The sequence below is a fragment of the Miniopterus natalensis genome, chromosome 8, assembly GCF_054644295.1.
Source record: "Miniopterus natalensis isolate mMinNat1 chromosome 8, mMinNat1.hap1, whole genome shotgun sequence".
NCBI lineage: Eukaryota > Metazoa > Chordata > Mammalia > Chiroptera > Miniopteridae > Miniopterus > Miniopterus natalensis.
Window position 1 is genome coordinate 68089473 of NC_142088.1, and position 25765 is coordinate 68115237.

Consider the following 25765-nt stretch of genomic DNA (forward strand, 5'->3'; position numbering starts at 1 on the left):
AGCAATCTTTGCAATATCCATTCCACCTGCGTTAGCACAGAATCCTGTCTCTAGCTGACAACTCAGAAACTGAACTGGCATTATAGGTCCCAAACTTACAGACATTAGAAAAAGAGGCTGAACCCTGGCGGTGGCTCAGTTGGTTGGAGCGTTGTCCTGTACACCAAAAGGTTGAGGGTTCAATTCCCAGTAAGGGCACATACCTAGGCTGCAGGTATTATATCCCTGATGGGGGCAGGGGCGTGTATGGGAAGCAACCAGTCGATGTTTCTCTCTCACATCGATGTTCCTCTCTCTCTAAAATCAATAAATGTATTCTCGAGCGAGGATTGAAAAAAAGAAAAAGAGGCTCAAATTGAGAGTATTTTCTCCCTATTTATAGAAATTAAATTCACACAACAAATGGGAAATCTAGTGCAGTATACATTTCTATTTTTATTGTGTAGCAGCTCTATCTCAAAAAAGCTGGGCTCATTAAAATTCCAAAGATGCCTGTGAGATTCCAAACAACTTGTGTTTCTTCAATCTGTGGCAGCCACAGAGCCATGTGAGCCCCTGTGTGTGTGTATATGTGTGTTTCTGACAACACATAAAATGAAAGCCAAGTCCCTATTTCCCAAGCAGATTCAATGAAGCAAGAATGTCAATCCCCTCTTCACCCCAAAATACCACCTGTAACTATACTGGGTGGCAACCTCTTACCAGCAATTATAACTAAGGACTCCTTTTTATTAAGAGCACTAAGGCCCCCTCTGACATCCTTACAGGGATGTCACGAGACTAAATGAAGAACTGTAATACACTCTGAACAACAAACTACAGGTACCCAATTCAAAGGAAGATTACTATTTTAACACATTAGGCTTATCAGAGAAGCTTCTGCTCTTCCAAGTTGAAGGAGCTAAAGGAATACTTCAGGACTTGCTTTAACAGAGAGCTGCTATCATTTGCTTCTCTTATATACCTCCCTCCCTTTACTGATAAAAAATGAGTCTGACAAATTTCAGTATGATATTTTGCTGCTGACATTATATAAAGGAAATATATTCTCATCAAACTCCTGCAAAATCCTTAAATGTTAAACAAATGCTCTAAACTTTGTGGCCAACTATTTTATTGTACTTAAGTAAAAGACTCGTTTTAAGAGCAAATTTGACTCTTTATATATGGAATGCACTGCTTATACTAATTTTATTAAAAGAAATAGTAGAGAAATTGATTGTATCATAGTTTTTCTATTCTACATTAGAGAATGATCTCAGGTAATGCTCCTGAGGCAACTTTAAAATTAGCAACAGACCAAAATTCTGATAAAAAATGACAAGCTATAGGAATAGGTTTCTTTAGTCATACTCACCTTAAATTATTTTGTTGGCCAGGTGGAATGACACTATAGTAAACTGGAATTCCTGCTGTGGGCATAGATCCTTGATTAGATTGATTAGGGAAAATAACAGGCTGTTGATAAGTCTGATGGGCAATTCCTTGAGAACCTTGAGGCAGTGAAACCTAAAATTTGAAAGACAATTTAAAGGAAAAAGGTTCTTCAAAACCTTGCAAATGTTAATATCTCTAGGCTTCACAAACTTTTCAAGTACAGTAAACCCCTGATTTTGTGAACCTTGATTTAACAAACTTTGGATTTAATGGACAAAATTTCCAGTCTGCATGTCATATGTGAAAATTAACACCCTGTTAATTTTAAAATGCCTTTAACCAAGATTTACAATTAAATTAACAGGTTACTTTTTGTTATTAATTCACTGTTATTTTTGACAAATTTTAGCAAATAGGCCATATGTTGGAAAAAACACTGTAGTAATTTCCCTGACATAAATATTACATATCTACAGCTATAGTCTACATATTTAAACCCAAGAGTCACTGCTTGTAAACAATGTTCAGCCAATGATTAGCATGTGATCACACCATACTGCACGAGGTAATAGGTTCTGTTGTCTCGTCCTGACTTTCTGTAGCAGTTTCAATGCCTGTTGCCCCACCTCACCATGCTCCCACACGTGCGAAGCCACACCCCATCCATGTGCATTTGTTTACTCTTGGTGACTGGTGAATGCACACATTTACTAGACCTATTTAGTATAAATTTAAAATTACTGTCATACATATAAGAAAAATTTTCTGTGAAATTAAACCTTTCATACATACTTAATTTTAATTACACAAATATGTCTACATAAGTAAAAAGAGGTAAAATAATTTGTCATTTTTAAAAACATGCATTAGGAAAATCTAGTTTATTATAAAATGGACTTTCAGCTTTAACGGACAGCCGCTTGCCTGAATTAGTCTGTTATATCGAGGTTTTATTGTACAACCAGTTAGGAATAAGCTAAAACTGCCAATAGGCTGTCCTGACAAGTTAGCCATAACACTACCACTTTATGTTCTTTTTTGATAGCTGTTGTTTTTCACTAGCATTTATCAATTGTACAGTAAGCTAGATGCATTAGATTATTTAAAAAAAAGAATAAGACTCATGTCCCTAAGTAAAAGTTATTAAAAACAAAACACTTTCTAATAAGGATGACCATTTGATATGGAAAGAGTAATGCAGTTAACTTCTGGTAGAGCTAACTAACACTCAGGTAGGGCACCAGCGAGATACACTGGATCAGAAGGAGTGTGAGCCTCGGAGCATAAGATATCTAGATGTGGTATCAGCTTTATCACTTTGCTATCTACATGACATCATGTAAATGACTTTACTATTCTGAGGTAACAGTTGCTTATCTAAAAAAAAAAAGGGATGCCACCTCCATCTCAGGGGAGGTACTATCTTTATTACAATATCCATTTACAGGTTCTAGCACAGTAGGCATTTGGTGAACAGTGGATCTTTCAATTCTCTGTTTTCTATATTAACTACATAAAAACCACATGAACGTAATAGATTCTTCGATTCTGTACTTCAATTCCCTAATTTCTATAGCTTCTAAAATAGAAACTACCTAGGCATAATGGGTTCTTAATTTAAAAATATGCCACAACATTACAGTCGGATTAGAGTGATTTTGGTAAATAAAGCCAATATAAAAGCTTTTGATGATATGATGATGATGTTAGCAATAGTAGCAGCAATGATAGCAATATTAGTAACAGTGACGACAATGAAAGTTAACAATACTGAGTACTTACTACCATGTTCAGGTTCTATTCCAAATGCTTTGTGTATTACCACATTAAGTCTTCCTAACAACCCTAATAAGATACTTTTATAATCCCTGTTTTAGAGATGTGGAAACTGAGATTAAGTAACTTGCCCAAGGCTGCATAGCTAGTAAGTAGGGAAGTCAGGATTTGAACCCATGGCATCTGGTTCCAGAGCCTCAGTTTGTGCTGTTCTCTATACCTGGGCTCAGTGATTTATAAATTAATGATTAACTTCTAAGTCTTGGCTACACAGCATGTTTTTGAAATATAACTGGTCCTTTCAAAATACACAGTAATCTCTTAATTACTTTCAATTTGGCTCAATCATTGCAAAGAGAAAGTTACTGGTTTGATGTGCCCAACTCTGTATAACACAATATATTTCAGTCTTTTTGTCTACGGAGGCAGTGTTAATATTCTGAGATTATTATTTCTGATTGTATCTAAGTAATACATACACAGGGCAGATTAAGGAAAACTGACACAGCTCAAATCTAGATGATTTAAGCTATGGAATAAATCTGTAACTAGTGGTAAAGAAAAAAACTGAAGTAACAAAAAAGAGAGAACAGTAATTGAGAACACACAGCCACAGAATACACTCTATGAGGACAGATGACTTTTCTGGTTGTTTTTTTTTTAAATATATCTTTATTGACTTCAGAGAGAGGAGAGGAGAGGGAGAGATAGATAGATAGAAACATCAATGATGAGAGAGTCACTGATCGAGCCCACAACCCGGGCATGTGCCCTGACTGGGAATCGAACCCTGATCTCCTGGATCCTAGGTCGACGCTCAACCGCTGAGCCACGCCCGGCTGGGCTCTGGCTTATTTTTTAGGTAACTTTATTACCACCCAGCTCATCTACTAAATGTAGAAGGAAGTATAAAGATGCTGTCCTTCATCGCTCATCAGAGCAACACTTCTCACAATCATTCATCCAGTGTGAAGATTATATGAAATACCAAGGGAAAATAATTTATAGCTTGTAAAAAAGTATGTCAGAGAAATAATTGTTTTAGCTCTGAAGCATTTTTTAAAATCTAGCTCCATTTCACAAAATTACACCAACAAGGTTGTACTTTATTTAAAAATTCTATTTCTTGCACTAGACTGTGAGCCACTAAAGGTCAAGGGCAAGTCATACTTACATAGTGCCTTGGGCATCTTATCTAATAGATGCTCAATGTACTGGATTAGAAGGGAGAGATCCTGGTGTGGTAATGATCCTGTTGAATCTCTAGCTATGAAGAAAGTAGGGATGAGCAGTCTCGTAACCCAAGGCTCATGCACAGAGGATACAAAATAAAAAGCATGGAAAATGTGAGAAAAGAAAGACGCAAAATCTAGTTTCGTGCCCTGGCTGGTGTGGCTCAGTTGGCTGAGCATCATTCCATGCACCAAAAAGTTGCCCGTTTGATTCCTGGTCAGGGCACATGCCTGGGTTGTGGGTTCGGATCCCAGTTGGGATGTGTGTGGGAAGCAGCCAATTAATGTTTCTCTCTCACATCAGTGTTTCTCTTTCCCTCTCCCTCTAAAATCAATAAAAATATGTTTAAAAAAATTTCTAGTGTCATAATGTATCTTTTCTATTTTTCCTTAGTTGCTTTCTATAATTAGGGGGCTTCAAAACTAGACATACTCTTTAGTGCTCAACAGTCCTTGACAATTCCACATTTTACATTTCAATTTTATGGAATTAAATGAAATATGCTAGCACTCTTGCTCATATACTTCTCTATCCCCAGAATGTCTTCCTAACCAATTTATGCCTAATATTTTAAGAGATAGTTTAAGGTTTATATTTTCCCAGGAGACTTCTGTATTAAGTCCCTAATCTGTTCATGGCTGTATTTCATGATTCATCAGTTACCAGACTGTATACTATCACAAATTTGTTTAGTTATGTTTAGATAACATACAAATGCATTTACCTTCTCAACTAGGTTGTTTTTACCTTGTGGAGATGAATGAAAATGATCTTTGGATTTCTTAACATTAGACTCAGTTATGGAAAACCATAAGGTTAATAAAACAAACCCACTTGCAAGTTATTCCAGAAAGATGAACGGAGATACAATGTAGCATATTATACTAAAAAATATAACTATTATTATTACATTAGTCATTATGTAATAAATATTATATTATTATGACTATTATTTATGAAACAATAGGTATTTCTACTTCTGAGCTATAAATTAAAATCCATGTCATTTTTAATACATGTCATTCCATTTGGGATTGAGGTGGGGGAAAAATCAGTTCCACCATGGGCAATTGCACAATTTCCTCTATTTTATAAATATTGATAGACAGTCTGTACTCTGTTTCAAATATCTGCTTCCATCGCTATTTCCCCCCGCCATTCCACTCTCTTCTCAAAAGAGACTTTCTAAAAGGCTGAATTATAGGATAAGACACTTGCTTATATATTTATATAGTTGGAAACACAGTCAATGTCAGGAAAAATTTATTCATCAGTATCAAAGTGGTTCATATATTTCTTCTCAAAATTAATGAAGTGAAATGAATAAAGCTATAAAATGAGGATAAAACAAACTGTTATGACTAATAAAACTAAGACTATATGTTAAGACTATAAAGTTATATATTACAGAGCATTATCCCTATATTAAGAGAGGTGATACATTGTAGCTATACATTTTGTTTATTCAAAATCATCTCTACCCGAAGGAGGTGAGTGGTAGTGTACCTGATATGATGGCACTGAAGGGTAAGGGATGACCACTCCTTGAATCTGATTTCCAATGCTGTTAGGTTGGCCACCAATGAGGCACTGACTCGGGGGTTGCTGAATTCCAACTATTCCTTGGTAGTTTTGCTGCTGGTTGGGCATAACTTGATAACCTGTAATAATGGCACAACGAGTTAAATCCTGCTTTGAATTTATTTCATCTTGTAGGATGTTTTTGTACTTTAAGCAAGTAATTTGTGTTCTAAAATGACAGAATTTTGTTTTAACCAGCAAATCTCAAACAACCCTCTATTATGAAAGCTAACATTTAAAAGGTTTACTACATAGGTAACCCAAGTCAGCTATACTTTTTCTCCCTTAAAATACATTCAAATAAAATTTGTGTATAAAGTTTTCCTTTGCAGTTGGGGAAATTTATAGGGTCACAGACTTGGTTTACACAGACAATTACTATTTAGTATGTATTAAAATCTATTATGACAACTAGTTTCTAGGGACCAGGACTAGCTAAATTTGTGAGGCCCAATGCAAAAAAAAAAACCCAACAACACCCAAAATGCAGAGCACCTTTCTAAAATATTATTGAGAATTTCGAACTGGTAATAATAGAACATTGCCCCAAGCATGGCATCCTGTGTAACTGCAGAGGTTGCATGTCCATGAAGCTGGCTTTTCTGGAGGCCAACATAAGGGGAAAGGGAAAGAATTTTACAGAATGGTTATATGTTAGAAAGAAAGGAAAAAAAAAAAAAAAAAATCACACTAAGATATCAATTCCTGTATTAGGGATGGGTCAAGGGCACAAGCAAAGGGAGTTATGTAGTAATATTTTTTAGATGACTTCCTTATTGTATTAAGGTCACTTAAACAGAGAAATAGATGCTTAAAGAGATTAATCTGCCAGAAGCTGTAAATCAAAAGGTAGAGGACCACTGTCCCCTAAGCTGAAGGAGCTGTTGGCAGTGTAAGTAGTCAGTTAAGAGTAAAAGTTTACTTTTTATTGAGTGAATTTATCAGTTATTTAAATAAGAATCAGCAATGATAAGTTTTTGACTAGTGAATATGAATTGTATTTTGTCTCCTGATCCGAAGAGGATTCCTTTAGGTAAACCAATTAGTTTAAGACTTGTGTAAATTATAGAAGCTACAACAAATTCTTTGTAAAAAAAAAAAAAAAAAGAAAAGGAAAAGGCAAAGAAACCAGATAAAAATAAATAACTAACCTTCCAGCTTCAGGATATTTAAAAGTTTCTACAAAGATGACCCAAATTATGGCATTGTGTATACAAACTTCCATAACTAGAGGTCAGTGACATGATTTCTCTGATAATATCATAATATATTTTACTATCTTCCAAATATCAGTTTTCATTTTCATTCTTATTAATCCCTAAAGCAACAGAAATGGCAAAGCTCCCATCTCATGTATTGACTGTAGACAACAGTATCACTATAGTTAACCAGAAGCCTTGGCGATTCTACTCAATGACTAAATAACTGAATAAAATTAAGCATTAACCTTCCCTAAAGATGAAAATACAAAGTATATCTGGTAACCAAGCAACATATTAACAACAAACTAAAACTCCAGTTATAGTCAATCCTTTAATAGTGAAGGGTTTTGGAAAATGATACTATTTCTACAGCAACAGTGCTTTTGGGACATATTTCTTTTCACCAATCTAACTTTGTACAAAAAAATGTATATTCTAGTCCTTATCTGTAGTAAGTGATTGATCATATGCTGTTTCTTAAACCTTTCTCCCTGTGAATTTCCTATAATACTTAAACTTGTAGGCAGATAAAGGACGAGCAGAAGAAAACTTCTTTCTTGCTCTTTAGTGTAATAATTAACATTCAACCCTATTTTCAGTTTATCAAATGACAAGTATTTCAAATTCATACCCTAAATACCAAACACTGTAAAAAATACACCAACACACTTTCACCCCTAGGAAAATGAAGAGCCAGAGTGAAAATGGGATGCGAATATAACATGTTTTCTTGTGTTGGAAACACCACATCTGAAAACACACACACACGCACGCACGCATGCATATACTGCAGCATTAGAATTTGGGCTTAGTTCTTTATAGACTGGGGAAGCAACTTCTTACAATGGACTTGTCAGAATTACAGTCCACCAGAATTTAAAAGAAAAATGTGGACAGCTGGCAGGATTCAGTATAATGTAATCTGACTTAAAATACCTTGACTAAGAAATAACCCCTAAGAAACTTAAAGTGTTTTTCAAATTACTTTTGTAGCTTATTCACAATATTCAAAGCTATAGGTTGCTTTAAAAGAAAACTTTGAAAAATGGCAATTTATATTCAAATGTGCTTCTAATTTCCTTTATCTAAATTTACTAACCCTAAAAAAATGCTCTGCATTCTGCAAACTTAAAACTAAATCATTTAATAGTTAATCGGTTATTGAAAAAATTCCATGTGAAAACTTTAAAGTTATGAGTATTTAAATAAAATACTTTTAAATGAAACCTTTTTTTACTAATTTTTGAAGATTCACCTTGGAAGCCTTCTAACTAAAATTCTCTTATGAAAAGAAAGTCTGACACAGAAAGCTTTTTAATAGCTGCAGATTTCATGTCATAGTGGTGCAATGTAGAGTCACGTGGATACTATGACATAAAATTAGCATCAGTGAATTTCCAGTGGTACTTCAGATTCCTGAAAACAAGAGAGTTTCCATTAATATCCATGACAACTAATAAAGATACACACACACACACACACACACGTATATACATAAATGTGTATATCTACACACACATCCTGCACATTTTGAAAATGTGACAACATATCATGACATCTGAAACAGCTGACTCCAGTACCTAGTCCAGAGGGTAGTAAAAAGGATGCTGTGAGTCCAAGCTGTGTCTGGTGGGTGACATAAAGATGAGACATGGTCCCTATCTTTATAATTAGGTGTTCTTAACCATGACACCATATCAGAGTAGCAGAATAAATAGGGTCTTATAAAAATAAGATGGAGAAATTAATCCTGACTGACATGAGGTAGTGATATTTGGGCTTGGAATTAAAGAGAAATAGGCAACAGTTAGGAGTGGCTGGATACGCTATATGGAGTGAGAAGTAGAAGATAAGGCACAACAGAATACTGGAAGAGCCCTGGCCGGTTTTACTCAGTGGTTAGAGAGTTGGCCTGCGGACTGAAGGGTCCCGGGTTTGATTCCGGCCAAGGGCACATACCTCGGTTGCAGGCTAGATCTCCGGCCCCGGTGGGGGCACAGGCAGGAGGCAACCAATCGATATGTCTCTCTCACATCGATGTTTCTCTCTCTCTCTCTCTCTGAAAAGCAATGGAAAAAATATCCTTGAGTGATAATTAAAAGAAAAGGAAAAAAAGAAGAAAAAAAAAGAAGAAAATAAAGGATACTGCCCAGCTGGGCATGGCTCAGTGGTTGAGAGTCAGCCTAGGATCCAGGAGATCGAGGTTCGATTCCTGGTCAGGGCACAAGCCCGGGTTGCAGGCTCGATCCCCAGACGGGGTCGTGCTGGAGGCAGCTGATCAATGACTCTCTCATCATTGATGTTTCTATCTCTCTATCCTTCTCCTTGCCTCTCTCCGAAATCAATAAAGATATATTAAAAAAAAAAAAAAGCATATTGGCAGAGAAGCAAAGAGTTTACAAGTGAAAGAGCAGTGAAAATGAAACAGAAGTTCTAGATTTTAAACCCTGTGAAAGTAGAAAAATGATTAATATTAGTATGTCATTCAGAAGTGGCATAAATAAATGGGAACATGATCTTAAATGATAGTGGAGATATTAAAAAACACAACCTTCCAAAACTCAGTCAGGAAGAATCAGAAAACCCGAATAGGCCGATAACTGCTGATGAAGTTGAACAGTAATCAAAAAACTCCCAGCACACAAAAGCCCTGGTCTGGACGGCTTCACAGGGGAGCTTTACCAAACATTCAAAGAAGAATTAGCACCTATCCTTCTCAAACTATTCCAGAATATCCAAGAGGAAGGCACACTTCCAAGCTCTTTTTACGAAGTCAGCATTAAGTTAATTCCAAAACCAGATAAAGACATTACAAAGAAAGAAAATTACAGGCCAATATCCCTGATGAACATAGATGCTAAAATCCTCAACAAAATATTAGCAAATTGGATCCAGCAATATATTAAAAAGATCATACATCATGACCAAGTGGGAGTTATTCCAGGGATGCACGGCTGGTACAATATTTGCAAATTGATAAATGTGATACACATCACATAAACAAACTAAAAGACAAAAATCACATGATCATATCAAGAGATACAGAAAAAGCATTTAACAAAATCCAACACCGATTTTTGATAAAAACACTCGGCAAAGTGGGAATAGAGGGATCATACCTCAACATAATAAAGGCCATATATGACAAACCTATAGCCAACATCATACTCAATGGGCAAAAACTAAAACTGTTTCCCATAAGAACAGGAACAAGACAGGGGTGGTCACTTTCACCACTCTTATTCAACATAGCACTGGAAGTTCTTGCCACAGCAGTCAGAGAGGAAGAAAACAAAAGGCATCCAAATTGGAAAGAAGAAAGTAAAACTGTCATTATTTGCAGATGATGTGATATTGTACATAGAAAATCCTAAAGACCACTAAAAAACTACTAGATTTAATAAATGAATTCAGCAAGGTAGCAGAATACAAAATTAACACCCAGAAATCGATGGCATTTTTATACACCAATAATGAACTCTCAGAAGCAGAAACGAAAAAAATCCTCATTTACTGTTGCAACAAAAAAATTAAGATACTTAGGAATAAACTTAACCAAGGAAGTAAAAGACCTATACTTGGAAAACTACAGGACACTGAAAAAAGAAATAGAGGAAGATATAAACAAGTGGAAGAATATACCATGTTCATGGACTAGAAGAATTAACATCATTAAAATGTCCATACTACTCAAAACAATCTATAAATTCAATGCAATGCCTATTAAAATACCAACGGCATATTTCACAGATCTAGAACAAACACTTCAACAGTTTATATGGAGCCAAAAAAGACCATGAATAGCCAAGGCAATCTTGAGAAAGAAGAACAAAGTTGAAGCAATCACAATACCAGATATCAAGTTATGCTACAAAGCCACTGTAATCAAAACAGGCTGGTACTGGCATAAGAACAACATAGATCAGCGGAACAGAACAGAGTACCCAGAAATTGGCCCAAGCAATTATGCTCAATTAATATTTGACAAAGGAAGCAAGAGTACATAATGGAGTAAAGACAGTCTCTTCAATAAATGATCTTGGGAGAACTGGACAGGTACATGCAAAAAAACGAAACTAGACCATCAACTTACACCATACACAAAAATAAACTCAAAATGGATAAAAGACTTAAATGTAAGATGTGAAAGCATAAAAATACTAGAAGAAAACATCGGCAGCAAAATCTCAGACATCTCTTGTAGCAATATATTTGCTGATAAATCACCCTGGGCAAGAAAAATAAAGGAAAAGATAAACAAATGGGACTACATAGAAATAAAAAGCTTCTGTACAGCAAAAGAAACCACCAACAAAATGAAAAGAAAGCCCACTGTATGGGAGGACATATTTGCCAATGACACATCTGATAAAGGGTTAATATCTAAAACATGTAAGGAACTCATACAACTTAAAAGGAAGACAATCCAATTAAAAAAATGGGCAAAGGGCCTGGCTGGTGTGGCCCAGCGGTTGAGCACTGACCTATGATCTAGGAGATCACAATTCGATTCCCGGTCAGGGCACACACCTGGGCTGTGGGCTTGATCCCCAGTAGGGGGCGTGCAGGAGGCAGACGATCAATGACTCTCTCATCATTGATGTTTCTATCTCTCCCTCTCCCCGGAAAAAAAAAAGAAAAAAAAAAGTATACTTTAAAAAAGGGCAAATGACCTAAATAGACACTTCTCCAAAGAGGACATACAATGGCCAAGAGACATATGAAAAATGCTCAAAGTCACTAATCATCAGAGAGACGCAAATTAAAACGACAATGAGATATCACCTCACACCTGCCAGAATGGCTACTGTCAACAAATCAACAAAGGACAAGTGCTGGCGAGGATGTGGAGAAAAGAAAATGCTAGTAACAATGCAGGTGGGAATGGAGACTGGTGCATCCATTATGGAAAACAGTATGGAGTTTCCTCAAAAAATTAAAAACGACATGGCCACATATCCTAAGAAACCGGAAACACTAATCAGAGAGAACTTACGCACCCCTATGTTTAAAGCAGCACAATTTACAATAGCTAAGAGCTGGAAAAAGCCCAAGTGGCCATCACTAGATGAGTGGATAAAAAAAGCTGTGGTACATTTACATCATGGAATACTACGTAGCCATAAAAAGGGAGGATCTCCTCTTACCCTTTGGGAAAGCATGGAAGGAACTGGAGAGTTTTATGCTAAGTAAAATAAGCCAGTCAGAGAAAGACAAGTATCACATGATTTCACTCATATGTGGAATCTAATGAACAAAATAAAGAGATGAACAAAACAGACCCAGAAACACAGAAGCATGGAACAGACTGAGGAAACTCAGGGGGAAAGCGGGGGTGGGGAGAGATTAATCAAAAAACTTATATGCATAAATGCATAACCCATAACTCATGGACACAATCATATGGGCAACGCCTGGGGGTGGAGTAGATGTGTGGTGGGGGGGAAAAAGGGGACATCTATAATACTTTCAACAATAAAGATAAATTTTAGCCTGGCCGGGTGTGGCTCAGTGGTTGAGCGTCAACCTAGGATCCAGGTGATCAGGGTTCGATTACCAGTCCGGGCACATGCCCAGGTTGCGGGCTCGATCAATGACTTTCTCATCATTGATGTTTCTATCTCTCTCTCTCCCTCTCCTTCCCTCTCTCTGAAATCAATAAAGATATATTAAAAAAAAAAAAAGATAAATTTTAAAAAACCTGAAATATGGTGTGCTTTTTAAGGGTGAGGTTATAAATATCACACACATTAAACAACAAAAAACCCCCCAAACACCCATATCAGTTATCACACAGCCAAGCCAAAAAAGTGGGCACTCAATATTTGATTACTGATTAAAAAGATAAAAAATATTCTTAACAGAATGAAATCAAAATAATATATACTAAAAGCATAACAAATATATAACGATTATAGAGGATGGGCTCTTATGCACAAGGGAAGGTGTTGCCTTTACAGAGGAGCATGGGCGGTTTACTTACAGTGACAAGTGAGAAGATTTTGCATACAGAAAGGTGTCTTTAAACAAAAACATACAGGAGTGACGTCAGAAGAATGGTGGTGTGAGAGGTCCCCTTGGTCTCTCCCCTTGAAGTTCTAACAATTTGAACAGCTGTAGTTCAATAAGGATTCCTTGCTTGATGCAAAGCACGCTTGAAAGATCTGCGCACTGAAACATCTAATGGTGGGCAAGTGCGAACAAAGGGGAAGGTGAGAAGGGAGAAGGGCTGAGATGAGCCATGGACACAGCTCAGCAGCTGGGAGCTCACAGCAGGGCCCAACCTGGAGAGGGGAGGAATCTGGTTGTGGCTGAAGAGGTTGCAGCTGGTGCTCCCTTCAGCCAGACAGAGCAAAGAGATTAGGTGGGCATTCCTGCAGGTGCAAGCAGTCCCAGGGCAGCTGAGCCCAGAGACCCGGGAGGGTAGCATGGGAATATGACCGCAGTTGTTGGGTGATAAGCATTTCAGGCAGAGAAACAAATCCATGGAGCCCTGCCGCTCCCCAGTAGCCTCCCAGAGCTCGCTTCCCATCACCCTTTGTGCCAAGTTGTGGAGCACATTACCTGCAAAACTGAGAACTGAGAACTGGTACTGCCGAATTACTTTTTCCCTAAGCTAAAGGTGCATTCCGCAACTGGTCCTGGGCTTGGGGCAGTAGGGGGGATCCCATGGAGGTCCAAGGTCACCATTACCAGTAAGGCAAAACAACAAATAAGCTGGCCAGTTCCCCCCGTGCACCCCAACCCCACACATTGCACAGCTACACTGAGGGCTACAGAGGACAGCACTGGGATTTCAGAGCTAAAAAGCTTATTATTCAGCCCTGGCTGGGTAGCTCAGTTGCTTAAAGGGTCGTCTTGATACACCAAGGTTGTGGGTTTGATCCCTAGTCTAGGCACATATAAGAATCAACCAATGAATTCATGAATGGGTGGAACAACAAATGGATGTCTGATCACAACAATAAAACACTGTGATTCAGAGTCACATACTGGAAAATAAGAAAAGGCCTCTTCATATTAACCTGCTAGAGAAATGCCACTCATACATAGATGCCTTGACAGAGAAGATATCCATCAAATACCACGAAAAACCAAGGTAGTGAGGCAGGAAAAAAAAAAGAAAAATATCCAGAAAACAAACTTAAAGACATATGGAAATATGTAATATAAATGACAGAGAATCCAAGACTGCAGTTCTGAAAATAATCAATGTGATGCAAGAAAACAGAGACAGGAAATTTAATGTGCTCAGAAAACAAAATTAACAAACAAAATGAGTACTTTACCAAGGAGACTGAAACTTTCAAAAAGAACCAAACAGCGCAGCTGGCATGGCCCAGCAGTTGATCACTGACCTATGATCCAGGAACTCACAGTTTGATTCCCAGTCAGGGCACATGCCCAGGCTGTGGGCTCCATCCCAAGTAGGTGGTGTGCAGGAGGCAGCCCATCAATGACTCTCTCAGCATTGACCTTTTTATCTCTCTCTCTCCCTTTCTCCTTTCCTCTCTCTGAAATCAATAAAGACAAGTTAAAAAAAAAAAAAATTAAAAAAGAACCAAATAGAAATTCTGGAGATGAAAAGCTCAGAAAAAGAAATCAAGATTGAACTAGCAAGCAAAGGAAATAGATTTCCTTTGGATCAATGGAAGAAAAGATTAGTGATATTGAAGATAGAAATCTAGAAATGATGAAAAGGGGTGGAGACAGAGGCTTGAGCATAAAAAGAAATGAAAGAACTCTATGAGGACTATTGGACTCCACCAGAAAGAGCAATATAAGAATAACAGGCATACCAGAAGAACAAGAGAGGGAGAAGAGAATGGAGAGCTATTCAAACAAATAGTGGATGAGAACTTCTCAAGCCTATGGAAAGAGCTAGATTTTTGAATCCAAGAATCAAACAGAACACTTAGTGACCTCAATCTAAAAAGGCCTTCTCCAAGGAACATTGTATTAAAACTGTCGAAAATTGATGACAAAGAACCTTGCCCAGATCGCTCAGTTGGTTGGAGTGTCGTCACACATACCAAAAGGTAGCAAGTTCAATTCCTGGAAAGGACACATACCTTGGTTGTGGGTTTCATCCCCAGTTGGGCTGTGTATGGGCAGCAACTGATTGATGTTTCTCCCTCATATCAATGTTTCTCTCTCTCTCCCCTCCTCCTCCCTTCCACTCTAATGATCAATGGAAAAAATATCCCTGGGTGAGGATTAATAACAACAACAAAACCCAGAATAGTACTGGCACAAAAACAGACACACAGATCAATGGAACAGGACTGAGAACAGATATAAAACCACATATATATGGGAAGATAATTTTTCACCAAGGAGCCAGAAACACACAATAGAGAAAAGAAAGCCTCTTCAATAGGTGATTATTAGGGATTTTACAAGACTATGGGAAGAAAGTATTTAAGTAAATTTTCTTAAAACATATTTAGAGCTCAAGTTAACAATCAAAGGGTGAAAAAAGAACTCAACTGATCTGAATTTTCTATGGCACTTAAGAAGGAATATTTCAAGAAGCTAATAAGACAAAAGACTAAATATTTTAGAAAAAGCTTTATCAGTTTTTTTGTGTCCACTCTGGAATTCAGCCCAAACAAAAATTTAGCCCAAAATTCTTATGCCTTTTTATTTAGACTATATAATTTTCATTCTTTGATGGTACAAGACATTTATTAGGTTTTGGGCACTGTTCTATGCACTTTACACATGCTAACTCATTTAATGTTCACAATCTCATGAAACAGGTACAATTATCCCCATTGCTCAGATGAAGAAACAAAAGCACAGAGCAGTTCATATCTTGTTCAAGGTCACCAGCTGATGAGTTTTGTAGCTAGGATTTTTACACAGCAGTCTGATTCTAAATTTTACTTTTCTCAGGGACAAGTGTTGAAGTAGAAAGAATATTCCAGTAATACTGTTCCAATTAGCAGAACATTAAACACCTGGCCTCTTTCCATTTTCTGAGAATTTTGGTTAATGAAGAATTTTTTTTTTAAACATAAGTATTTTATTTATTTTTTTCTTTTTAAAAAAAAAATATCTTTATTGATTTCAGAGAGAGGGAGAGAGAGAGAAACATGAATGATAAAAGTCATTGATTGGCTGCCTCCTGCCCCCCCCCCCCCCCCCCCGGGGATCAAGCCTGCAACCTGGGCATGTGCCCTGACTGGGAACTGAACCTTGATCTCCTGGATCCTAGGTCAATGCTCAACTGCTGAGCCACGCCCAGCTGGGCAATGAAGACTTTTATTGTAGTTGAACACTCCTAAGTCTCAAGATAAATTTAATCATAGGAAAACAGAGAATTATTGTAAATAATAATCAACTAGGAAACTTTTTTCATCTGAATTGAAGATTATTTGTGAGGATAAGCATTGTTATCCAAATCAGGAATCAAAGTGAAAGGTTGTTGAACAGTCAGTTCAGATGGTAGCTATATGAACTTGGAGGCTGAAAAAAGACCAGGTGTCTAAGAGTTTATTTATATGATCAGCCAGTCCTCTCTGTGGGAGGGACTCTCCTTCACTTATTTTGCCCACGGTGTGTGACCTCTGTATTTCAAGGTCACATTTCCTTGGCTAATTATAATTAGATTTCATATGTGTATAAAACAATTGGCAAGGGGAAGAGGAGGTGCAAACGGTGACTTATTTCAAGTTCCACGTCCCTTGGTCTGTGCCTCTGAGCCTAATTATTGCCATGTCAAACTCCATTGTTCCTCTTTGGGCTTTAGCTTTGCTATTTTGCCCCAAAAGGCTGCCTTTGCTCACAATGTATACCCTGTTGCCATATTCCATATGAGTCAACAGAATATTTCTCTAATAGAATTTTTATAAGTTTGGCTTTCTTCTCCACAATATGAATTGCTTTGCCAAGAAGCCAGACTTTACTATTATAAAATTAAAAAAAAAAATGGTACAAGTAAAAAAAAATTGGAGGAAAAAATTAATGTACTGTATTTGAGGTGGCAGGATTATAGGTAATTAAAGTAAATCCTACTTTCCAGTTGTTATATGATATGTATTACTTTTATAAGGAGAAAGTAAATCTTTTTTCTTTCTTTCATTTTTTTATAAGAGAACATTTATTTGGTAAATTATAGAGGTGGGAGAAGTAATTCGTAGAAGAAACGGCTGAGGAAACAAGTTATAGAGGTAAAGGAAGGGCCCTTGGAGCTTGAGAGTCAGGAAGTTAATGGTAAGGCACTAATGGTAAGGCACGTGGGGAGGGGAAAGGGAAAGGAGCAGGCATGCTCCAGGGAGGGAGAGCCAATAAACCTGTTTTAAAAGCAAAAAAATAAAAAATGAAAAAAGATATAACCTCAGATAATTACATTAGTTGACCTATTAAATTATTTAATATTTTCTAAGTGCTACTGAAATTTGTATGTGGAAAATGAAGATCTGGGTCTCTGCATAATTGATATTGGATTAATTTCTGAAGCAATTAATCAACAGATTCAGTTACTTCTTGTGGTCTCCGGTCAGTAACAGAGGGGAGGATTTTTGCATTCTCATTGATTGTGCAAAGATCTAGTTCAGACTGTTTAGCTATGGTTAAAGGTGAGGGAGAGCTTTGGAAACAGTTGTTTTAAATCTCTTTGGGGGTTAGAGCATGTTCTACGAAGCGCTCATCCCTTCCTATTCCAAACACCTCTGCAATGGATTGAACGTTTATGACTTCCCCAAATTCCTGAATATGGGGGAGACATAATCCCCAAGGTAACAGTATGAGGAAGTGGGGTCTTTTGGAGGAGATTAGGTCATGAGGGAAGAGTCTTCATGAATGGGATCAGTGTTCTTATAAAAGAGACAACAAAAAGATCCCTTAGCCACCTGAAGACACAGTCTATAAACCAGGAAGAAGGTTCTCACTAGACACTGAATCTGCTGGTGCCTTGATCTTGAAATTCTCAGCTTCCAGACTGTGAGAAATACAATTTTTGTTGTTATATATATAAAAGATTTCAGACTTTACCTAGTGGGGCGATGCCATCTTTAACATGGACACCTCGTGTACAAGGTGATATATTCTGTATCACGGGTGAAGTCTTGAAGTTTTGTGAAGCAATGGCTCTTTTCTATACACTAAGCAGCTTTATAATCATTTTTAGTAGCTTTATAATCGTTTTTACATTCAAAGCAGGAAAACCCACCAGGCTTGACCCACACTGAGTAGAAAGCAGTCAGGGCCTGAGGAATCTTTCTAAGGCTGTCACAGCTTAAAAAACACACAAAATACCATCAGTTAACATTTGATGCTTTGTATAACTGGTACCTCACCTAGGAGGCAAATTCTACTGGCATTAGGACACGTACCTAAGCTGTTTTTCAGGAATTAAATGAGAAGTTGGACTGTTCATTCCAATAATTACAACAACCAACCCAGCAACTGGTTAAAAAGTATAATTTTAGAGTATACTCTCTAAAGAGCAGGATATTAAAAGTTGCAGTAAGATTATAGAACTTTTCAAATGACTTAAGACCATGGGATCTACACTGGTTAAGGTCACTATAAACACTAGCAAACCTAGAAATATTCAATTGGAAAGCACTAAAAGGAAAAAAAATATCCACAACACCACTCCACTAATCCAATTAAAGAAAAACCTTGCTATTGTCTTTGTAAGACAAAATCATTAATGAAATTATTAGCAACATAAAATTAAAGATCATCTAATGAATGACATGCCTCACTTTATGCACACTTCCTTAATAAAATCTACATCTTAAAGAAGTGTTCCAGTTGCTCACAAATTCCTCTGAACCTGTGTTTAAATATTCAGGCTGCTGAGCATCAGTTGTTCCAGTGGCACTTAGAGAAGTGGCACGGTGCTTCAGGATCATTACCTAATTATTCAGACAAAGGAAGGGGAGGGACAGAGTCCTGATAGTTTCAAAAGTATAGTTTGAAGAGTATGAAAAAGAAATCCAATGATCTGGAACAGAGGAAGATGCTGGAAGATAAGAATGAAGTAAATGCCTAGAGAATGAAAAGTACCATTACATTTAAAAAGCACTATAAGAAGAGTATTTCCAGTATTCTGACACTCAATAAATGACCAACTTGGCTACTACCTAAATTGTTCTTTCTTCAATAAAAAGTGTGTTTCAGTATATCAGAATTAAAAGAAAAAAATCCTTCTTGTGATATATCTGAATTTAACCAGAAGTTAGAGGAAAGCAGAATATCTTTTATAGAAATTTGTGTCAATACTGTGGGAAAACATCTGTTTTGTAAAGCAAGCAATGCCAATTTAAGTGATACCAAACAGAATAAACATCCATATCTATAGGTGTGATTTAACCCTGTCAGTCTCCTTTGTTAAAGAGCTGTGTGTTGCAATATTATCACATTTCTTCCAGGATTTTCAGAGGAAAACACAATCGATTTTGTAAGCTGAGAGAACTAGGACAATATAAATTGATGGGCCAGGTATATCCCTGGAGGGTTCCAAAGAGTATTCTATTTTTAACTCTCTCTCACTTTAACAGAGAAGAGAGCAAGAAGGAAATAGCATGTTCAGCAGAAAGTATTGCCCAGGCTGTAACAGGCTCATTTTACTTTATACAGGCAACCTGAAGTAGCATTTGTGTTGAAGGAAAGCATTCTTAATATGGACTAGATATAATTAGAAAGATAAAAAGAACTGAAGAACTGTTTAGTCAGAATAGCCATAAATATAAGGTTTATTATATTTTATTATTAAAATTTTCCAGAGTAAACTTGTACAGCTGAAGCACTATGAGGGTAGTTTTTTTGAGGAACCACTGTGCCAACCCTAAAGTTATTGGTAGCTAGGTATTTACAAGATAATTTAGAAGAACTGTTTCCATATGATCAAAACCTCAAGTTTGTAACCCTGGTCTCTCTGATGTCTGTGGCACTATTTTAGAGAGCAGGCAAGTTCAACTAGTCCCTTAGGTGAATTTGGAAGAAGACACAGTTGCCAGCATGCCTTCACTATTCTTTCTCCTCTATCACCCTCTGGTTTCCTACCTCTATGCCTGAAATAAACATAAATACAAACACAAAAAACAAATCTAATAAAAACAGCCACAGAGATTACAGCTCACAGCTATTTAAATGACAGTCCTATTGAAGAGTCTACACAACTCAAGAAAGTCTATGAGTACTTACCAGATACATTTGGCTCCAGATTTCAGTGGCGGCAGGTTAATGGAGAAGGGAAAAGGGAAATAGGTGGATTTGTAGGTATTATACAATGTCTGAATCTGTGCTGGTCACACAATACTAAGAAATGCTCACAGAATCAATGGAAAAATGATAGCCAAGGTTACCAGCCTAGTAATATAAATACAAAATTCCTATTACTCCCATCAAAAGCTGTCAGTAAAGAAAATGACTTTGTGCCCAGTCCCTATTTGACATAGCTAAATCCTTTATCATTAGCACCCCTCCCCTGCTTACACAACAGGGCCCTTTCTTCCTTGCTTGCCTTTTACATCCTAATTACTTTAAATTTGCACCTTAAAATGCTGCCAATATTCTGTGCATCTTACAGACTGTTTATCCTAAAGCATTCCTCCCACAGTGTAGTTCATCAGGACCCTACCATAGTCTGCTGGTAATAAAACTTAATCAGTTTGGAACCATATGGTTCTGAGTTATATGAAAAGCTGAGACTGAAGATATAATAAACTGATATTCTTTGATTTATCAACTGGTTGCAAAACTAAAATGATATTTAGTTTTACAGAGTCTTTTTGCTTCCCACATGCATACACTATCATAGTTTAGGGGAAAACCCATGGAATTATATCCCTGGTGGGAGCTCAAGTAGCTTAAAATGCCTTTATGTATCTTATTTGATGGCATGCTTTAATGCATAACAATCCTAAAAAGTTATGTAGCAATTGGAAAAGAGACGAATTTGACTTTTGCTAATGAGTTTGGCATACTTAAGACATTAAACTTTTAAGAAAAGCTCTCAACCGAACTGAATCTGCCATCTAAATCTGCTTTGGAAAAGAAATTGAAGCAATAGATTTCACAAATTTTTAAAAGGTATATTAATTACATTAAGCCAAGGTTGTCATTTAAATTCAAATTCCTGTTGCTGAGTATGATGCATGATTAACAGGCATTAAAATTAAAAGAAAATACAAGCAAATGTTAATACCTTAATATAGCATTAAAAAAAAAAAAAAAAAGAGAGAAAGAAAAGGAAAAAGAAAAGGAAAGGAAGAAAAAAAAAAAGCAGTGGAAACCTGAGTAAAAAGAAGCCAGGAAGCAGCTGAAAAAGAGACCGGTTCACTGTGAGAAATGTAAACCTCTCAGACAGTGCTACGGCCCCGAATCCAACAGCTCAGGAACAAGGCCAATTATTGCAAAATATTAAACATACATGGTGAAGCTGCAAACTTTTCAAAAGAGTCATAAGAATGAAAGCAGCTACATAGAAAACAGCCAGGGCCTCATAAATCTAAAATCTTTGCTATAATCACTACCTGCAGAAAAAGGTTTCTTTATAAGTATACCAAGCTCCTTATATGTAGTATACTTTATAGTCTTCAAGCTGTAAATTTTATGATAAAAAGATAACAAATCCTTATTATTTCAATTAGCAAGTAACCATATTGTTTGAAACTGTTGCTTATATGATTCAGTTCTTGACAGTAAGCCACTATTGAAAACCAAGTCTCTGATATTCCCACCTTTCCGAACTAGACATAAGATAGACACACAGAATCATGGAATTTTAGGGTACAGAGGCTTCAATAGACAATACAGTGAAACTCTCTTACTTGGAAAATGAGTAAACTGAAACCCAGAGGCCTTAAGTGATATACCTAAAACCAGTTAAAAATAAAGGGCTGCCAGGATTTGACTATTTTGTTTTCTTGCACGTCGTATACTACATTGTCCAAAAAGCCTTATATAGCCAGAATTTCTTCTGCTTCTGTTGACACAGGTTGACTGTACCTTGTTTTGAATGACCATGATAGTTTCACATTCATAACAAAAGAATTGCAATAGTCATTCCCCAGCAGTAATGTCAGTACTGATTTCAATTCAGTTCCCATAACAGACTGGAGGTTTACTGTCAAGGAGACCCATAACTATTGTGGTCCTCTGGCACACACATGGATAAAAGACCAAAGCATTTAATCCTTTCTCTCTTTCTCCAAAAGGGAAAATAAGAGAAAATCCTATATTTTACTGCCCATACCCTACCTGGTCTAAGAATACTTGATTCAACTGGGTTTGTTAATTTATGGCAAAAATGTCTTTAAAGTTATATAAACATTTAAAAATTATTTACTTATGCCTCAGTGAAGAAAAATTGTTCCAAATCTATCAGTGCTTTCATTATTTGGCTAAATAATTAGTTTCACCCTTTCAGGCAATAAAAGAAAACAGTATGTTTAAATGTTGTTTGAAGAAAAAAATGTAAGATGTGACAGTTTCTCATTTCAATCAGATCAGGATGGTAGAATGTAGAAAAATATAAGGTTATAAGAAAAAGAAATACAGAAAGTATGTTTACATATAAAACTGTAAATTACTGAGAAAGAAATTGCTATAAATCTGTCCAAAAAATTGGAAACAAAAAACTGCCTGTTTCCCCAGTACATTTCACTTTGATGTTAGGACACCTACAAACATGAATGCTTGTTTTCTGTAGGCTTTGAAAAATTACCATTAGTTAACTACAGAAGCCTTTAGATTATAACTTTTTAAAATAGCCAAATCCTACAAATTCTATAAAAGGGTTCAATATTAATTATCAACACAGTATTTGGCAATGACACTACTGAACTCTGTCAAACTTCTGTCAAGGGAAATTTCTTTCCCTTTCAGATAAGAATTCTGAGGATTTATTTCTCTTTTCTTCTTCAAACTAAATGAGATTCAACTAACTTAAGCTGTAAGTTAAGAGGATGCTACATAAAATAACTGGAAGGATCAACTCTAGTTATCAAGTATTTTATTATGACTGACTCTGAGTCACACACAATGTCAAAAACTACTCAGATATATTCTCTCTGTGCCTGTATTATCCAGATGCAATCTAACTTACTTATTTTTTCTTCCTTCTCACCATAACTAGCATTAGGAAAAAAACCCCAAATTAAAATATGACTGATGATAAACACATGCTATCACACACATATGCTGGCCTTCGATTAGGAATGTAATTTTCAGTTGTTTTCCATCAAGTGGAAATATTTTTTGCAGGGATGCATTTGTACAAGCACACTGGTCCCACCTGTGATTAAAAGTTTTAATTTTGTAGGCAATTTGACAAAAATTTAGTCATGAAAAAAGAACAACACTAATAAGCTCACAAAAATACAGAACAAAGGATCTTTGATTGCCTCACTAACAAACTATATTAATTAGTCACACACAAGGTACTTGACTGGGGAAACATGAAGGTAAATTTCTTTATTATTATCATAACATTAGCTATAATCTGCATTATAATTTTCAGAGATAAAAATCAAGACAAAAATAATATGAGAAGTTACTGAGTTTCTACGAAAACTCGGAAAATAACTCCTATAAAAATAAAACAACAATGTATTAGAGCTAACGAGCAGTGTCACAGCCAATGTTTCTATGTATAAAGAACAATTTTTGATGCCCTTCAAAATCATAGCATAAACTAGTTTACATTGTAAGTGGATTATATTGTTAAATTTCAAATATTGGAGACAGAGGGGAAATTGTAGGTTAGCTAAAAGGACCAATGTTTGTGCTCAACATCCTTTAGAAGAATATCTGTCACATAAACAATGCAGGGCCAGTAACATACAAAAAGGAAGAATCTACATACCAAGTACAAGACAACTCCTAGGAGCAACAGATTAAGAACTGGAAGTTCTCCTGCAGGGATGTTAAGTCCTATCTTGTAAAGGAAGCTGGTAAGTCACAATGATCACTGAAGACTGCACAAGTGATGACAAGCAAGAACACTTCTCATCAGATTGCCTAGTGCAGAAGTCTTCCTTCTGAAACTGCAGTACCCCTTAAGAGTTCTATACAGTGTCAAGAGCAAGAAACAGTCTAAGTGGAGGTGGAGGATTATGTGGCCCTGGTGAGTCACGCTGACCTAGTCTGAGAGCTTCCAATGGTGACAAGCAGCTAAAAAGGCTCCAAAGAAACCAATAAAATTTTTACTTCAACACCTAGTTATGAAAGGCTGAAAAAACCCCCACATTATTAAACATCTAGGGTAGAAGTATATATTTAGGTGGGATGCATAGAGAAATGAGTTCAGTAAAATAAGATAATTTTATATACTGAGATCAACTGTTTTCATTAAATGCTTAAAGAAAATTTGAAAGGGGCAAAAAGGTAATCTTTTGAGTTTTAATATATTCGATATGCCTAGCATTAGACTGCCTTTGGTTTTAAAATACCTTTCACTATTCAACCAACAAACAAAAACAAAACACAGAAACAGATGTGTAAGAACATCATTCCTTTTAAAGGCATTCCTACTGATACTGAGACACAAAAAAATTTTCACTAGGCTAGAGTTGTCAATCAAATTAGGCTCAGGAGACATTTGTACTTGCCTTGCCCCTCTTTTGTTACCATCAGTGGATGACCATGCTGCAAAGAAGGCTTCAACTACAAGGGCAGTGAGCACCAGGGAGCCACTCACCATACTGCTTCGCCTGGTACAACCTTCTCATCATGGCTCCCAACCCTTTAGCATATAATCCTGACAGTGTGGTACTTGCTATCAGGCACTAAGATTTGCCCACTCTTTTAATATCACTGGTTTGCATTTTCATATGTATGCACATATCTGAGACCCTTGACAGACTGAGTGTGGAAGTATCTTAAAAGGAAAACTGAAATAAGGCAGGATAAAAAAAAAAAGCAATACCTGAGCGCTAAGAATTAATGACAGAAATACTACTCACCTGTCTGCTGTGCAGGCTGTAGCAGTGGTTGGTTTAGATGTGAATTGTAATGGACAGAAGGGACTGGGCGATACTGAGGTTGACTGGAGTGATAGTGGCCTGGAGCACAGTAACAGGCTGGCATCTAGAATAAGTATCGAGGGGGAAAAATAAATTTTACTTGCAATACAATTTTTTCTGCAATGCACATCAGAGTGTAATCAGTAATAATTCTTTCCAACATCAATCATCTAAAAACTGGTTTTCTTAGCTTGAACTGAAATGTGTGTTTTTTTTTAAAAATTTCAAATATACAGTATAAAAGACACCTACCAAGATGCCCACCAATCAGATTTAGTATATTTTAATTTTTCAGCCAAATATGCTTCAGATTTTCCTCTTTTACCAAACCAAACATTACTGAAATAGCTGAAGGCTCACTCCAACATTGCTTTGCTCTACATTCCACAAAAAAAACCATTATCTTATAGTTAAAATATATTATTCATATAAATGGTTTTAAATGTCTATTATATATATCTGTTACCTATATATAAATTGTTGAGAATTTTAAAAATTTACATTTATGGCACTTTACTATAACTTCATGCAACTTATTTTGTAATTAACATTGCTTTTTAGACCTTTCTTGGTTGAAACATATACTGCTAGCTCAATCAATTTAAATGCTGA

General features: G+C 36.4%; 1 protein-coding gene across 5 annotated transcripts in view; it reads right to left on the reverse strand.

Moving 5' to 3' along the window:
• The window catches only part of R3HDM1 (R3H domain containing 1), a 108934-nt gene that overhangs the window by 33484 nt on the left and 49685 nt on the right, over positions 1 to 25765 (reverse strand). For all 5 annotated transcript variants that reach the window (XM_087819879.1, XM_087819878.1, XM_087819877.1 and 2 more), the window contains 3 exons: positions 25094 to 25217; positions 5893 to 6047; positions 1358 to 1509 (listed from right to left, as the gene is read on the reverse strand). In XM_087819879.1, coding sequence (XP_087676005.1) covers positions 1358 to 1509; positions 5893 to 6047; positions 25094 to 25217 — 431 coding nt within the window. The remainder of the gene's footprint in view (positions 1 to 1357; positions 1510 to 5892; positions 6048 to 25093; positions 25218 to 25765) is intronic.